Source organism: Neopsephotus bourkii, unplaced genomic scaffold (assembly GCF_033783945.1).
Source record: "Neopsephotus bourkii isolate Nb327-2 ecotype Australia unplaced genomic scaffold, CSIRO-AGI_Nbou_v1 NB_2, whole genome shotgun sequence".
Classification (NCBI taxonomy): domain Eukaryota; kingdom Metazoa; phylum Chordata; class Aves; order Psittaciformes; family Psittacidae; genus Neopsephotus; species Neopsephotus bourkii.
The window spans coordinates 1139331-1156071 of NW_026900519.1; the positions used below are offsets into that span (position 1 = coordinate 1139331).

The 16741-nt window shown below is 61.3% G+C and overlaps 4 protein-coding genes across 4 annotated transcripts in view; 3 read left to right on the forward strand and 1 right to left on the reverse strand.

Annotated features, from left to right (window-relative positions):
* The window catches only part of PEX11G (peroxisomal biogenesis factor 11 gamma), a 343872-nt gene that overhangs the window by 234437 nt on the left and 92694 nt on the right, over positions 1-16741 (forward strand). The window lies entirely within an intron of this gene.
* THOP1 (thimet oligopeptidase 1) lies at positions 61-6781 on the forward strand. The gene is made up of 13 exons (XM_061351327.1): positions 61-240; positions 697-900; positions 2033-2181; positions 2647-2754; positions 3455-3557; positions 3714-3874; positions 3996-4131; positions 4233-4599; positions 4804-5005; positions 5114-5300; positions 5631-5759; positions 6057-6193; positions 6301-6781. The coding sequence occupies exons 1-13, from the start codon at positions 147-149 to the stop codon at positions 6457-6459; spliced, it is 2136 nt and encodes a 711-aa protein (XP_061207311.1). The 5' UTR covers positions 61-146; the 3' UTR covers positions 6460-6781.
* LOC133220520 (inactive serine/threonine-protein kinase PLK5-like) lies at positions 8732-10645 on the reverse strand. Its single transcript, XM_061369101.1, has 8 exons — positions 10470-10645; positions 9788-10220; positions 9572-9701; positions 9410-9497; positions 9237-9332; positions 8968-9166; positions 8810-8898; positions 8732-8744 (listed from the first exon to the last, which is right to left on the reverse strand). Exons 2-8 carry the CDS (start codon positions 9908-9910, stop codon positions 8732-8734), a joined length of 738 nt encoding a protein of 245 aa, XP_061225085.1. The 5' UTR covers positions 9911-10220; positions 10470-10645.
* On the forward strand, positions 12036-15772 carry ADAMTSL5 (ADAMTS like 5). The gene is given in 11 exon segments (XM_061361816.1): positions 12036-12181; positions 12562-12622; positions 12703-12811; positions 12908-13035; positions 13115-13238; positions 13844-13968; positions 13971-14073; positions 14076-14626; positions 14711-14933; positions 15172-15243; positions 15342-15772. Coding segments are annotated over 11 exon segments (1956 nt in total). The 3' UTR covers positions 15656-15772.

The following is a 16741-nucleotide window of genomic DNA, read 5'->3' on the forward strand; positions in this document are numbered from 1 at the left end:
GGTCGGGGCAGGGACGGGGCTTTACGTCTGCGGGCGTATGGGCCGCTGCCCCCCGGCCCGGATACAGTGAGGGGAAGGGGAGAGCGGCGCTGAGTCCTCCAAGCTCCCAGAATCCCTCTGCGCGGCCGCTCTCTCTGCCCGCCTCTATGGTTGGGGCACATGCTCTGTGCGCGGGGCCGGCACGGTTCTCTCCCGGCCTCGTCCGCAGCGCGGCGCCTCCCGGCATGGCGCCCCCCGCAGGTACCGGCGGCGGGACGGGGCTGGGGTCGACCGGGGGCAGGAGGTGAAGGAGTGAGGCGGAGGAAAGCGGGATAGGGCAGGAGGAAGGAGCCGGGGCTCCCCCCCCCCAAGGGGTGCCGTAGGGAGCCGCTGGTCTCCTTACCCCCCCCCGCTGTCACCTCTTTGCCCTACAGCTCCGGTCCCGGAGGCTCCTGCCGGGGGCACGGCGGGGAGTCGGGTTTCTATGAAGGGCTGGTGGTGCTTGAGAGGGTAAACAGCGCCCGGAGCGTAACCGGGCCGCCGCTTGGCGCTAGCGCCCGCGTTCCTTCGCAGCCTGGTTGTCCATCGGCGTGGTTTGTTTGCTGGGCCTCCCCTTTAAGTGCTTTTATCGATCCTTCGCTGTGTAGCTGCGTTTTTCCTTCCAGCTTGTGTAAAGGCTGCGGCTCAACAGAGCGTTTCCTCCCCTCCTGTCTCCAGGTAACGTTGTGGATAGCCAGTCCCCCAGGCTGCTGGCAAACCAGCTGAGATGGGACCTGACGGCCGAGCAGATCGAAACCATGGCTGCAGATCTGACAGAGAGGACCAAGGTTGTGTACGACCGGGTGGGCTCCCAGGAGCAGGGTGAGGTGTCCTATGAAAACACCCTCAAGGCACTGGCAGATGTGGAAGTTGAATATACAGGTATGTACACGGAGAAGGAGGTCTGGAAATCCACGTCTCACAAAGGGGTTTTGGTGTTTGTTTTTTCCCTCTGGACTTTTACCTCCTTTTTCCTTCCCTTGGCTCCCTCAGCAGTCTGTTGGGATTTTTTTCCAGTTAATGTTTATACAGCTTAGATATGAGTACAAAGAATAGAGATTTGGCATAGAAGAGCGGGTCTAAAATGGGGACAGTGCTTTGGCAGCAGCCTGGTCTGTGGTGGGAGTAGCCAGGTTGTCTCCTGCTTTTAAGGTGCATTAGTGGGAACAAATCGTGTGTTGGCAGAAATGGTTCAGATGATCTAAGAAATCTTCAGCTCTTTGCTAACATTTTCTTTAAGGCAGCAGGTAAATATCTCTCTGTGTGCCTTGTTCAAACACTGCCATTATTTTAGGGCTTCTGTGCGGAGCAGAAGCCAGCTTGCAAGCCTTTTATTTCTTCCCTCTGATTTCTTCTTCCTAAAGCAAGAGAAAAAGCCCTTACTAAGGGGGGGTAATGTTAACTTTAGCAGAACCATCAGCACTTTAAGTAGGCAGCAGAGAGTAGCTGCCTGCTCCCTTTCTGCTGGGTGGAGAGGCCTCGGGCCTGGAGGGCAGCACCTTCCCACTGCAGTTGTGTTAGTTCAGAGATGATGACAGCTTGTTTTCACTTCTAAAATGGAAACACTTGAGGCCAGAGCATACCTGGGGTGTGGTGGCTTTTGAGGGGTGTCTGCAGTAAAGGTCTGTCACTTTTAGCTTGGTCCTATAAGGAGAGGATGCTGCCTTATGTCTGCCAGCATAGAAATCGTGTGATTCTGATACCAGCTGTAAAGGAGGAAAATCATTGAGGGGTTTGTGAGAAAGAAGGATTGTGGAGGGAAATCAGTGGATGGCAATGGGGAAGGGTGACAGGGTGCTGTGAGTGACAGTGTGCTGCTTGCAGAGGACAGTGCTGGGTTTGTCTGATGGCAGCCGCTTGCCTCACTCTTCCCTTGTGTGGGCAGGCAGGTCAGGCTCCGGGGCTGTCAAACTGGCTCCCAGTTAACACAGGCTCTCTGTGTGCACTCCCACTCACGAGCAGCTCTGGGACATGAAGCCATTGCCTTTACCACAGTCCCTCTTGTGTCGTGCAGTCCGTCGGAACATGCTGGACTTCCCCCAGCACGTCTCTCCTTGCAAAGACATCCGTGCAGCGAGCACTGAGGCTGACAAGAAGCTCTCAGAGTTCGACGTGGAGATGAGCATGAGGCAGGACGTGTACCAGAGGATTGTTTGGCTCCAGGTCAGTGATGTCCCTGAGCAGGGCACTGAAACCTCCTGGAATTACAACAAACCCTTTTTCCTCATCCCAGAACTTCCAAGTGAATGATGGCGAGTCAGGTGTGGAACTGAATCGCTGTGTGATCACAGCAGAACGGTCCAGCTGCTTTTGGGAACTAGAAACTTGGGCTTTGAGGGCTCTTCCTTCCCTCAGGGCCTCAGTTACCCCTTTGATAAGGTGGTGTTAGTAAGCCCAGCCTGCCTTCTATGGTGACAGGGCAGGGTAACGCCCTGGAACGTGCTGTACTATGGCATGAAGGTGATGTGCTTAAAGCAGTCTGCTAGTAGCTAACACACCAAACCAAAGCCCTCTTGTGGGGTGTTTCCATCTGCTTCTGGGTCACTGGTGTTACAATAACCCCCAACTCCCACCAGGAACTGGCTTTCTGCAACACCTGATCCCTGTGCCTCTGGGTTTGTTTTACAGGAGAAAGCAGAGAGTGCTTCACTGAAGCCTGAAGCAAAGAGGTATCTCGAGAGGCTGATCAAACTGGGTAAAAGAAACGGTCTCCATCTCCCTGAGGAAACGCAGGAGGTGAGATCACAGAGCTTAAAGTAAGCACATGCATGGGAGCCTTGCAGGGCTGAGAGGACATTGTAGCGTTAGAGCAGAGGACTGAGGCTTAGACTCAAGTTTTGCCCCCGATTCCCATGACTTTGGGCACACTGGTGATGCCTCTATGCTCCCCTCTTTTTCCTTTCCTCTAAAGGGGATGACATTTACAAAGTGGGGTCAACACTGGAAGTTGAGGGGCTCCTGAGAAGCTGAAATTGCAGATGGTGCTGTGCAGGTCAAGTGGAAGCAGCACCCAATCCCTGCATGCAAAGGGGTGATCAGGAGAGGGGGACTGAGCTGCTCAGCATCTCCCCCTTTTACCATGCACCGGTGGCTGAGTGAAGGAGCTTGGAGCTGGATTAAAAATAGAAGAGAAGGTGAAGTGAAATGAAGGTAGAGGAGGTTGTTGCTTAAGCACCTGCACCTCCTGAACTGGCAGGAGACAGTCAGGACCTTGCTGAGATGGCTGCTTTCCTACCAGGTGTGATCCAAGGGAGCCTGTACTAAGCTGAGAGCTCAGCACCTTCATGCAGTTAATTCTGCTGCGTTGTCTTTGAATTCAAGCCAAGTACAGACTCACTACTGGGCAGCTCAGCAGGCTGCTGCCTGCAGACAGTGGATGGTGCTGTTTGACTTCCCCCTTTGGACTAACTTTTCTCTGTTCATCTGTGTTTTAAAGAAAATCAAAGCTATTAAGAAAAAGCTGAGCGTCCTTTGCATAGACTTCAACAAGAACCTCAATGAAGACACCACCTACTTGCCCTTCTCAAAGGAAGAACTAGGTATGGAGCACTCAGGCTTATTTCTCTGCTACTGTGGCCTTGAGTGCCTGGATTCCCCTGGCTAAGGAGCAAGAGCCTGATCCTGTCCTCAGTCCCAGAGCTGGTATTTCTGGAGAGGCCTGGGCTCTCCATCATTCTTGTCTGCTCTTTTCTCAGGAGGGCTCCCTGAGGACTTCCTGAACTCCCTGGAGAAAACAGAGGATGGCAAGCTGAAAGTCACCTTGAAATACCCCCACTATTTCCCTCTCCTGAAGAAGTGCTACGTGCCTGAGACAAGGAGGAAGGTGGAGGAAATGTTCAACTCCAGGTGCAAGGAGGTAGGTGAGCCTTGCTGCTTGCCAGCAGGGCCAGACACTGAAGGGGTCTTGTCTGACATTTGTGCTTCTTTCAACACTGGGGCTTGTGCTTCACTTTACTCTCTCTGACTCTGCCATGCAGGAGAACTGCTTGATCCTCAAGGAGCTGGTGGATTTGCGGGCTCAGAAAGCCAGTCTGCTGGGCTTCAACACGCACGCAGACTTCGTGCTGGAGATGAACATGGCTAAAAGCAGCAAGATTGTGGCTTCGTTCCTGGGTATGGCACTGGGCTGTGGAGCCAAGAGCTGGGGCATGTGTTGAGCCAGGTCTGCTGCTCTCAGCCCTGGGCACTGACCCTGCCTGCCTTGGTTTTCCTAGATGAGCTGGCTCAGAAGCTGAAACCCCTTGGGGAGAAGGAGCGAGCTGTGATCCTGGACCTGAAAAAGAAAGAGTGCGAGAAGCGCGGCCTGGAGTTTGACAACCGCATCAATGCCTGGGACATGCGCTATTACATGAACCAGGTGGAGGAGACCAAGTACAGTGTGGACCAGAATCTGCTGAAGGAGTACTTCCCCATGCAGGTGGTCACCACAGGCCTGCTGGCCATCTACCAGGAGCTGCTGGGCCTCACCTTCCATCTGGAAGAGAAAGCTCAGGTCTGGCATGAAGACGTCCAGCTCTACACGGTGAAAGATGCCTCCTCTGGGGAGATCATTGGCAAATTCTACCTGGACCTGTACCCAAGGTGAGGCCTTGGGCAAGGTGAAGCAAGAGAGGAGGGATAGGGCATGGGGAAGAGGCAGTCCCACTGCCAGATATGGGGTTGTGCGGTGGGAGCCATGTCTGCTCAGGCAGGGCAGAGCATGGGGTTTTGCTCTGAGCAGGGTGGTGGTGGTTCATGGATGGCCTTGGGGGTGATCTGTGTAACAGTCCCCTCTTCCTGCCCTAGGGAAGGCAAATACGGGCACGCAGCCTGCTTCGGCCTGCAGCCAGGCTGCCTTCTGCCAGACTCCAGCCGGCAGATCTCAGTGGCTGCCATGGTGGCTAATTTCACCAAGCCCACACCGGATGCACCCTCCCTGCTGCAGCACGATGAAGTGGAGACATACTTCCATGAATTCGGGCATGTCATGCACCAGCTGTGCTCTCAGGTGAGGCCTGGCTGGGCTGGCAGAGGGGCCGGTTTGTTACCTTTCCCCCTTGTCATGCTCTCCTGTGGGGGTTAAATGACATCCCATTCAGCTTGCTGCATCTCCTAGGCGGAGTTTGCCATGTTCAGTGGGACACATGTGGAGCGGGACTTTGTTGAGGCACCATCACAGATGCTGGAGAACTGGGTGTGGGAGAAGGAGCCACTGCTGCGCATGTCCAGGCACTACAAAACTGGAAGCCCCATCCCGGACGAGCTGCTGGAGAAGCTCATTAAATCCCGGCAGGCAAACACAGGTTGGTCCCTGCGGAGGGGCTGGAGGGAGCAAGGGCCCTGTGCTGTCCCCAGCAAGGGGACAAGGGGCCTTGCTGTGGTGTTCCCTTGAGTGTGGGGAGGAGGAGACCCTTAGTGAGCTGGCCAGGTAGAGGAAAGGCTTTGCTTTGCTCTCCATGGTGCCCTGGGGACCTAGGGGATGGGTGCTGCTGAACAAGGATGGGGGAGAGGGATCCGAAGTTGGGTGTGAGCAGAACTATGGGAGGCCCCCAGCCTGCAGGGCTGAGAGCCAGCCTTGGAGATGCTCCTGCCTGCAGGAAGCAGCTCATTTTGCCTCCTCCTTCTGGAAACAGGGCTCTTCAACTTGCGTCAGATCGTGCTGGCCAAGGTGGACCAGGCACTGCACACCCAGACGAAGGCTGACCCCGTGGAGGTGTTTGCTGGGCTATGTGAAGAGGTGCTGGGCGTCCCTGCTACACCAGGTACACAAGGGCTTGGGGTCCTGTAATCCATGCCCACCTGCAAGCTTGGCTCATAAGGTTTTCAAGGCTTGGGCTTCAGGCTGGCTCAGTAGAGACAGCTTCTGCTGGCTCCAGGAAAAGCAGGGCTGAAACGATAACCAAAATAGCTGGAAAGTTCTCCCCTGTTTCCCTTGGGATTGTCAGCAACCTGACCCAGTGTCTGCTCTGACATATTTACACTATGGAAGGGGTTTTCCATGCTGTGAGCAACTCCAGTAGCCTTTCCTGTTAACTCCCCTTCCCATCCTTTGCACAAAGGTACAAACATGCCTGCTACGTTTGGCCACCTGGCTGGAGGCTACGATGCCCAGTACTACGGCTACCTCTGGAGTGAAGTGTACTCCATGGATATGTTCCACACACGCTTCAAGCAGGAGGGGATCATGAACTGTAAGGTAGGAGGATGTCCCACACAGGCTCCCAGTGTGTGGCAGGGGAGTGGAGGGAGGTGGCAGCATCAGCGGGTGTCTTAACACGTCCCCCTGTCTCTCTCTGCTTGCAGGTGGGCATGGATTACAGGAATTGCATCCTGCATCCTGGCGGTTCCCTGGATGCTTCTGACATGCTGAAGAAGTTCCTGGGCCGTGAGCCTAAGCAGGATGCCTTCCTGGCCAGCAAAGGACTGAAGGTAGAGAGCAACTCGCTGCCTTCAGCCTGCTGAGAAGCTGCTCCAGCCTGTTTTGAGTCAAGCCAGCTCCTTTTGTCTACACTCCAGTCCTCTCAGGCCAAGCAATACCCCCTACTTCTGTCACCAAATGCACCCTGGGGCAGCCCCTACCTGGAGCTGTTCCTCCAGGATCCTGCTCCAAGCTCACCCTGGCCTTCAGGAGCCAGGTTCAGCCCTGCAGAGCTGTCACAGGGCTCTGCAGTGACAGCTCTGCCAAGGGAGCTGAGCTGCCTTTGTCACACACACCTCTGCACAAAGGGGTTGGGGCTGTCATTAGCCACACGAATTGGCAGAACTTCAAGCCTGATTTCTGCACCAGGGTGAGTTTTGGCCTCGTTTGTAGCCAGGGAGGAGGGTGAGAGCGGTTACCAAGCTTCAGTCATTGTTCTAAATCCCTTCTTTTTAAGGAATGAGACTTCCCACCAGGCTTGGCTTGTTTTGTGCCGTGGGGCAGACTTAACTGTTCCAAGCACCAAACAAGTGGCCTGAGGAGCTGGTTGGGAGCCACGTTCTCCCTCTCTTAGGCCAGCTGTGGAATAAAGATGGGCAGATCCCAGATCCCATTGCAATTACTGGAATGTCCTGCCCTGAATCCCTCAGCCACCCCTGCCTGGGCAGCAGGCCTGGGAGGGGGGCAGAGGTGGCCAGTGCAGCTATTCCCAGAGCAATGGTGGGTCTGGGGAGCGTGGCCTGGGCCTTGAATGCTGTCAGGCTTCCCTTGGGCTATATTGGAGGTGCTGGGACCTTGTGCCAGGGGCCAGCTTCAGGGTGTGTTGCTGTTGCTGTCCTATGAGCCAGGGTGGGACAGGGCAGGGCTGTGTTTAAAGCAGGAGAAGCTGACAGCTTCAAACAACACAGATGCCAGGATAAAAATACCGGGTGGCTTTGTGCCAGGCGCCGAGCTGGGGGCCAGCAGGAGCCCTTTGCCCGGCCTTGGGAGCAGCCACGCTCTGCTTCCCCCAGCTCTTCCCCTGTCCCCAGGCACCCTGCAACTGGTGCCCATGCAGCGTGGGGTTGCACAGCATCATGTCCCCCCCTTTGCCACGCTGTACTCCTAGCCCAAGCAGGCAGGAGGGCAGCTCTGCTCTGACTGTGGGATGGGGGAGCACTGCCCCCAAGGTCAAAACCTGGTTTCTGGGTTTGCTCCTGTAGGAATCACACATGGACTGGGGAAGGGTTTCAGCAGGGAGTGTGTGGGGTAGGTGGAAGGCAGCAGGGGGGAGCTGTGAGCTCCTACTGGCATGAGGGATGTGTGGTGATGGTCCTGGAGGGCAGATCTCAGTCTCTGGCATCCTGCCCTACCTCCAGCCTCGGGTGATGCTGTAAGAGGGCTGTGGGATTGGTGCAGCACATGGAGGGTGCTGATGGGTGCATCCATCATCCCAGCCAGGGCTGCACATGGGTACCCCCCACCCAGGGTCTTGTGCTGCATCTTCCTCCCCAACCAGGCTGTTCCTTCGCTTCTCCTCCAGTCTGGGCTGCCACTGAGCAGCTCTGCCTCGTTCCCTGCAGTGACTGACACCATAGGAAGAAACTCACCCCAAGTGCAGACAAAGTTGTTGCTGTCACCTCCCCTCCGTGCCCCACACCCCCTGGTGACACCCTCCCTCACCGGTCCCCTCTTGCGCTGATGTGGACAGGTCTGTAAGCAGCAAAGTGGCTCCTTGGTGCTTGCTGGGGCCATGCTGAGCATCTTGTCTTTGTCCCCACCCTCTGTTCTAGGCATAGGTGAGTGTCACAGGGGCCAGGGCTGCTCGAGTTAATGCTGTGGGTGTTTCAGTGTCACGTTTTACCAAGCTTTCAGTGTTTTCTTTCAGACCTCTTGAGGGAGAGAACTGAAGCTGGGCAGGGAAGCCACACACTTTCCTTCCTGGGCCACAGATAACTCAGCTCCTCCTTCCAGTAAGCCTCGCTGTTGGTGCGGTTAGAGGTGGTGCAGGAGCTCGCAGCCAGGCAGAGCAAGGGGATGTGATGCTGCCCCAAGCATTCCCTCTGCATGGGTGATCCCCAGGCACCAGGCTTCTTGGAGCTGCTCCTTCTCCCTCCCCAACTCTTTGTCCCTACCCCATCCCAGGGAAGAGAGGTCTCGTTCAGGTTTGGTTCTTTCATTTATTTCTTCTTGTTAACCTGTTCTAAGGGCAGACTGGTGTGTGTGTATGTGTGCACCATCCGTAATGGTCACGTCCCGCCCTGCTTGTGTCAATGACTGGATTTTAGACAGTTCCTAGCACTAATAAAGGTTTTCCTAAGCGGATGCTTGCATGGCTCAGGTCCTGCTCCTTCCTGGTGGGGAGGCAGCGGTGATCCCAGTGCTCCCAGTCGCTCCTGATGCTCCCGGCACAACCTCCGCCGCAGTCTGTGTGGCAGGGCCTGTGCCAGGAAGATGGGCACCGAGTGGCAGGCGCGCGGGGGCAGCCTCTGTGGTGTGAAGCCCTGGGGAGCGAGAGGCAGTGACCCCCTGGCCCATCCCCACCGTGGCCATGCCCTGCACCGGCCCCTCACCTGGGTGAAGAAGCCGTGGTCCAGCACATCCTGCAAGCTGGGCCGTGCTGCGGGCTCGGGGGCCAGCAGGCGGGCGATGAGGGCCTGGGCATGGGCTGAGAGCTGGCTCGGCTGCGGGTACCGGGCAGCACGGATGTGCCGGTAGAGCTCCTGCCGCTGAGCAGCCTCAAATGGGGGGGTGCCTGTCAGCGCCATGTACCTGGGGGGGGGGTCAGGATGCTTAATGTGTCCAGGAGCACCCAGCACCCATCCTTCAGGTCCCTGCTCACATGGCACAGCCCAGCGCCCACACATCCGAGGGCACCCCGTGTCCCTTGCGGTCCAACACCTCCGGGGCCAGGAAGCTGGGTGTCCCACAGAGCGCCCTGGGGAGCAAGCAAGGTAAACCCCAGCCTGGCAGTGACCCCCCCACCCTGCCCAGCAGCACCATGGCCCCACTCACCCCCAGCGCTGCCCACCCGGAGCCTTCATCCGCGCCAGCCCCAGGTCCCCGATCTTCACCTGCATCCTCTTGGTCACCAAGAAGTTGCCTGCAGAGGGAGGTGAGCCCTGGGTACCGCAGGTGTGGGTCCCCCTCCTGCCCTCCCAGCGCTGCCCCACGCACTCAGCTTGAGGTCCCGGTGGATGATGCCCTGTCCGTGGAGGTAGCGCAGCCCTGAGATGACCTGCAGCAGGTAGTATCTCACCTCCGGCTCCGTCAGCCTCCCCCGGGCCCACAGGATGTCAGCGAGGGACTGGGGACAGACCAAGGTGCCAGTGTGGGGCCTGGTAAAGCCCTGGCATGGGGATGCTCTGTTTTGGGGTGCTGGTGCTTGCTCACCCTCCGGCTGCAGTACTCCAGCAGCAGGTAGATGTGGTACTGGTCAGCGAAGTGCCCATGGAGGCAGACAATGTGCCGGTGGTGCAGGCGGCCGTGCAGCTCCTGCTCCCGCTCCACCTGCATTGGCAGGAACCCAGCAGCCCCCCCGGGGAGCCTCTGGATCCCAGATCCCCCGCATGCATCCTTGGGAAATGGGGATGGGGACCCCCCCAGCAACTGAGACCAAGGGAGAAGGGGCAAGGGCAGGGCTGTGGGGCTCTGCAGGGTCCCTCTGGGCACTGCCCTCCCTCCTTTGGGGCATTCTGTCCCCCCTCCTTGCACTCACCCTCTCTCTGATGCCCACTGCAGTGAGATGGGCTCTCGGGATGACCTTCGCTGCATAGACCCTGCCGCTGGCCACCTCCGTCAGCTGGTAGCAGCGCCCAAAAGCACCCTGCAAGGACAGGAGGGAGCAGCTCAGCACCCCGGGGTGAGCCAAGGCAGAAGCAATGCGGACCCCAGGCACTTGATTGGCAATGGCTTGATCCCAGCATCTCTCTGCTGCCTCAGGTCCCCCTTCCTCAGAGGGGAAGTGGTGGGTCCCCCTTGGAGCAGGACATCCTGGGGATGGATGACCCTGACCACAGGGGTTCCGGACAGGGTAAGGGGCTGTCTGGGGGTGCAGGATTGATAAGGGGTTCACCTCTCCCAGGAGCCGTCCCCGCTTGTAGAGCATCCCAGTGCCAGCATCCTCAATGCACCATCCAGGGAGCTCATTCCCTTCGCACCCCGAAGCCATCACCCAGCTCACTTTGCTCTGCCCTGCAGTAAGGAAACCCCAAGGGACTTCCGCACCCCAGCACCGTAACCCCTTCAGCTCTGGGCTGTGGGTGCCTGCGGCTGCCCCTGCAGCCCAAAGGGTGCTGGGTGAGGGTGGGGGGACACCCAGCACCCCGAGCTCTGCCAGCCCTCCCCGCACAGCCCAGCAGATCCTGCTGCATCAACCGAGCGCTAAGCAGGGACCCCCGGTGGGTTCCAGACCCCTCCCGGGGATGCTCAGAATCAGGGGGTACTCGGAGGGTCCCAGATCAGGATGAGGCCGGGGGGAAGCTCCCATCTGCCCCTTCCCCTCTGCAGCTGACGGTGGTGGCGTCCCTTGGGGGGCGCAGATGGCACAGAGGAGCATCCGCACCCCCCGAGACCCCACCAGCCCCCCTCGACCGCCGCAGCTCCGGGCCCCGAAGGGTTAACGGGCGGCCGGGGAGGGCTCGGCGCACCTTTTGGGGCTGGATATTAATAACGCAGCAGGGAGGGACGGGAGGCGAACGGGGCGGGGGGGGAAGCCTCGCCCGCCACCACCACCCCCCCTCTTTCCCCGGAGCTGCGCAGGCGATGCCCGATCCTCCCGGGTCCCCCCTCGCTGCCTCCGGAACGGGACCGAGCGCCGCGACGCCCCGGACGAGGGGCGCAATGGCCGGGCGGGGACGCCGCGGTACCGGGTAAGGTCCCGATTCTTGCTTAACCCCTCTTGGACCACCAAGGGACCCCCCCCTGCCCTGGGTCAACTCCGCTCCGATGGGGAAACTGAGGCACTCGGAGCCTCCCAACCACTGCCGGGGTCTGGACATCACCCGGACATCGCCTCGGGGCTGCGGCACCGCGAATCCCCGACCCCTGCTCTGCGTGGGGGGGACCGAGGGTGCGGGATTCCCGGGGGAGGGAGGAAACGGGCGCAGCCGGCACCCCCCGCACCGCAAGGGGCTTTGGGGCTCAGTGGGGGGGACCCCAGCGCTGCCCTCCCCCAGTGCTCTCCCCATGGTGGGGCCGGATCCGGAGCAGGGAGCGGGGAGCCCCGGCCCCGCCGCGCAGGTCTGGTCCTGTCCCGGCTCCGCCGTTCCCGTCGTCACGCAGGGCACGTGTGCGGGACGCGGCGCTGCTTCCCCCGGGCCCCGCGTGTCCCGCACGGGCCCTCCCGCTGGGTCTGCTCTGGTCTTGGCCGCATCCCTTCCCCTCAATGGGGTCCCCCTTGATGGTGGTGGGGGGGGGGGACACGCATGGGGGTGCCCCCTCTCCGCCGCGCTGGTCCCGGTGGGCTCAGGCTCTCCCTGCCGCTCCCGCAGATGCCGGTGGCTGCTGCTGCTCCTGGCCTGGCTCAGAGGCGTCGGCACCGCGCAGGTGAGGGGCGAGGGGTGCTCGGTAACAGCCCCCAGGCCGCTGGATCCCGGCCCCGGCGCTGATCCCTTCCTCCACGCAGAGCCCAGGCCTGGGGATGCCAGCGCAGGTCTCCAAGCCCCCAGCCCCTGCTTGGTCCCGTTGGCAGCTGGACCCCGGTGCTTGGGGGCCCTGGGGACCCTGGAGCTCCTGCTCCAGCTCCTGCGGGGACGGCGTCGCCCTCCGTACTCGGAGGTGCCTGCGGTGAGTGCGGGACGGGGCAGCGCGGTCCCGCCCGGGGCATCCCTCGCATCACCCCAAACCCCTCGGCGTGGCTCCGCCGCTGCTCCGCACAGAGCCCTGCAGGCCCCCGGCCCCACTCTGCGCCCTGGCCAAAATCTGAGCCTGATTTTAGAGGGGGCGGCCGGAGCCAGACCCCGGTGCCTCCTTCCTGGTGCGGCTAGGGCAGGATGCGGCTCCGGGCGGGATGTCGGGGTCCCTGCTCCTTCTCCCCCATGGGGACGCATCCCTCCCGGTCCCGCTGTGGCTCAGCGGCACCGTGGCTCCCGGAGGAACGCAGGGTGCAGCGGGGCTGCTCAGGGAGCCCGGGCCCGGGCCCTGCCTTGCTGATGCTGTGGCCGCAGGTCCAGCGAGGAGGAGCCGTGCACGGGTGACCCGCGGCAGTACCGGCTCTGCCAGCTCCAGGTGAGCGTTGTGAGCGCTGCGCACCGCCATGGCCAGCCCCGGTCCTGGTCCGGTGGGGCTCCATCCTGCCGCTCCCATAGGGCTGCCCCAGCGGCTCCGTGCCCTTCCGTGCCATGCAGTGCTCTCTCTACGACAACAAGCCCATCCTGGGCACATCAGCCCGGTACCAGTGGGTGCCCTTCCATGGAGGTGAGTCCCGGGGCCGGGCGGCAGCATCACCAGGTTGACCAGGGGCTACGGCTGCCACCAGCATCACCCTCTTCTCTTCCCTCCCTCCTCCATCAGCCCCCAACGTCTGTGACCTGAACTGCTTGGCCGTGGGGCACAACTTCTACTACACCTTCGGCCGGGTGCTGGATGGCACCCGCTGCGGCCCCGGCTCTCCGGACCTCTGTGTCAGCGGGCGCTGCTTGGTGGGTTCATGGGGCCAGGACCCCCGGGGACCCCCAGCCCTGAGTCCCCTCCTTGAGGCCGTGTCTTGGCTCCTTGCAGAGCGTGGGCTGCGATGGGATCCTGGGCACGGGTGTGCGGCCGGATACCTGCGGGCCGTGCGGCGGGGGCCACGATGCGTGTCTCTTTGTGCATCGGCTCTTCCAGGGCGAGGACGCCTCCTCCGGTGAATGAACCATTGCCCCGGCCCCCTCCATGGGTGAATGCTTTGGTTCTTGGCTCCCCTGTCCTCTTGTCCCCTGCTTGTGTCCCCAGGGCATTGCCTGGGTCCCGTTTCCCCCATCCCCTCTCCATCTCTGCAGTCACCATGGGAGCACTGTGCCCAATCCCTTCCTGTCACCAACATGTGGGCACAGGGGCAGTTGGCTCGAAGGAGACCCCTCACTGGGGTCTGCCCCATTACAGGGGGTATTGCTCCTCTGGGGCAGATCTTTGGGGCACCTCCGTGGTCCATGGGGTCCCAGGCAGCACCCAGGATCCATGTGTCCACCTTCAGGGTCCATAGGGTGCCTGGCCAGGCTGAGGGGATGATGAGGCCCATGGGAGCACACAGCCCCATATGGCACTTAGGCTCCTCCAGGGCCATTGCTGGGTGCCCCAGATGTCCCAGCATGTGAGGCCCAACTGGGTTGATGCTGCTGGTGCCTGGGACAGGGCTGGAGCTGCCCAAGCCCCAGAGCTGCTCTGTGCCCATTCCCCTCCTGCCCCATCCCTGGGCTGTCCCCTCAGGCCATGCCCCAGCTCTGCCCTGACTCTGCCCCATCTGCCCAGGTTCTTTTGGGTACATGAATGTGACCAGGATCCCAGCTGGGGCCAGCCACATCAAGGTGACGGACAAGAGCCGCAACTACCTCGGTAGGACATGTCCTGTCTCTGTCCCAGTCAGTCCCAGTCCCTCCCAGTCAGTCCCAGTCTCTCCCAGTCAGCCCTGGTTGGTGCTACCCACGGGTGCAGTGATGGAAGGGTAAGGGGGGTTTGCTCTGTGCCGTTCCCTGCGGTTCCCTGCTCCGATGCAGGTTCCATGGACATTCCAATGAACACTTGGGGCAGTTTTCCAGAGGCTGCGGCTGTGGTTTTGGGGAAGGGCTGAGCTGGAGCAGGGCCAGGACTGGGATCCCCAGACCCCCCAGTTCCCCTCTCAGTGCAGTCGGGTCCCTGTCCCCCCCCGGGACCATGCTCGGGGGCAGTTTGCACACCAGGGTTTGGCTCGGGATGAAAGCCAAGATCTCACAAGAAAGCAGATTTCTCGTAAGCCCCGGCCGCAGCTCTCCCAGCCCACGCTGCCCTCCCCGCCTGGGGAGAGGCCTTCGGTGGGGACCCAGGCATTGCCCGGTGCAGGGGTCCCAGCGTCCATGCAGTGCTTATGCCTCAGACACGCTCCCTCCTGCAGCCCTGATGACGAGCGATGGGCGCTATGTGCTCAATGGGGACTGGTCCATCGCCTGGCCGGGGCAGTACGAAGCAGCCGGCACCCGGCTACACTACACCCGGAGCCCCGATGGCACTGAGAGCCTGGAGGCCCCTGGCCCCACTGATGAGGATCTGCAAGTGATGGTGAGGGCAGAGCTGGTGCAGGGATGGGGGGCAGCCATCCCCCGTTCCCCATCGCTCCCCTTAGCTCTGCCCCTGCCTGTGCAGGTCCTCCTGCAGGAGCCCAACCCTGGCATCGAGTACGAGTTCTGGCTGCCCCGTGGGCACCCGCATCCTGCCCATGGCAACTCCAGCCCCCTGCGGCAGCCCCAGCCCCGAGGGGCTGGCACCCCCCCACCCCAGGACCCCCCGGGACCCCCAGCTCTGCCCCCCAGCTCTGCCACGGAGCCGCCACCGAGGAGCCCCCCTGGCTGGGCCGGGGTCCCCGCAGGTGCCTGCATCCCCCCCATGCTCCGGGGCTCTCTGCTGTGCAGAGCATCCCGGAGAGCCCCAAGGATCGATCTCATTGATGGGGGCCCCCGGCTTAACTCTCCCCCCATCTCAGGGGCCCCGTGTGCCCCCTCTTGCCTTATGGGGCCCTCAATGCTCCCTCCCAGCACCGCAGGAGGGGGTTTTGTGGCCTCTGTGTCCTTTTTCCCCTCTAAACCGCTGCAGCTTTGCCCCTGCAGGGCGATGCGGGAGGTGCCGAACCCCCAAGGGCCGCTCGCAGCGCATCCTCCACCTCTGCCAGAGCGACTTTGGTGAGCGCCAGGGATGGGGAGGGTTTCGGGGCAGGACATCGGTGGGGCTGGGGCTGGGGCCGTGCCCGGCTCAGGGTGCCCCGCACCTCGCCCCGCAGCGTTCCGGGGCCGGATCCTGGCTCGGCGCTTGGTGGGGCAGGAGACGCGCTACGAGGTGGAGGTGATGGCTCCGTACCGGTACCGCTCCCCGCTGCTGCGCAGGGAGTACCTGTGGGTACCCAACGCCTGCGGCTGCCCCCCGCTGCGGGAGGGGGCCGAGTACGTGCTGATGGCCAGGCGGCACGTTAACTACGAGCGCACCCTCAACCGCATCCTGCTGCAGGACCACGGCTACGCCCGCCCATGGACACCCCGCGAGGAGCGCCTGGTGCGGGAGGCGGCCCGGCACTGCCCCCAGCCCCGGCCGCCCTGAGCATCCCCCGCATCCCCCCCGCCTTGGGGAGGGCGCTGCCGGCAGGACCCCGGGGGCTGGGGATGCTCTCGTCGAGCATCAAACCCTTGCTATGGGTGCGGAGGGGGCTGCAGGGACCCCCCCACTTTGGGCTCCTTGGGGTGGATTTGGTGTGGGGGGGGTAATTTATTTTATATGCAGAAAATAAAGGTCCGTGTCCCCCCTTTTGCTGCGTGCCCCTTCCTGGAAGCTGCCTTGGGTGCCCCACACCACCCCCGTGCCGCGCCCCCATGCACCCGCTCAGCACCATGGTCCCTGGTGCAGCGATGGACACCAGCCAGGCGCTGCCTCCCCGAGGTCGGGCCCTGCTGCTTTATCTCTCTTCCGGAGGAGGCGAGCGGGTCCCTCCCTGTGCCAGAGCCCCCTCGGCCGTAACCCAACCCACAGCCTGGCGGGTGCTCCCATGGGGCCCACGCAGGGATGGGAAGTGCTGGGGATGCTCTGGGAATGGCTGCGCTGGGTATGGGCCTGGGGGGTATCCCAGAGTGGGGGCCTTAAAGTGGCAGCTGCCAGGCAGGAGGGTGCTTAGCACATGGGGTAATTCACCATCCGGCCCTGTGATCAGCCAAGGCTCTGTACTGGGCTCCCCAGTACAGCCTGAGTGATGTAGGTGCTTTGGAATGCAGGTGGAAGCACCTTGGGGTGATTAGGGCCAGAAAGGTGCCTCCAACCTATAGAATCCCTATGGCTGGGTTGAGTTCTCTTTGGTTGTTCCAGCCATGGTGGGCTGAGGGACAGTTGCTCCATGTGCAAAGAGAATCTGCAGGGAGAACAGCAGGGATCTGGGCTCTTGGCCCCTGTTGGGCCAAAGTGTGGCAGAGAGAAAGGACCAGGGGTGTTCTATGTGCCCCCTTGGTGCCTGTGACCCCTGGGAATCTGCACCTTGAAGGGGGACATGGTGGGGCCAGTGTCTGCTCCCCCTGTCCTGGGGAAAGGGGTGAGTGTGTGTCCCCATCTAAGGAAGGGGGGCTGCCTTGGGTTGTGCTGACAGGCCCCTGCAAGCCCCCTCTTGCGGCCCTGCTGTAAGGGTGCCTGTTTCTCAGCTCC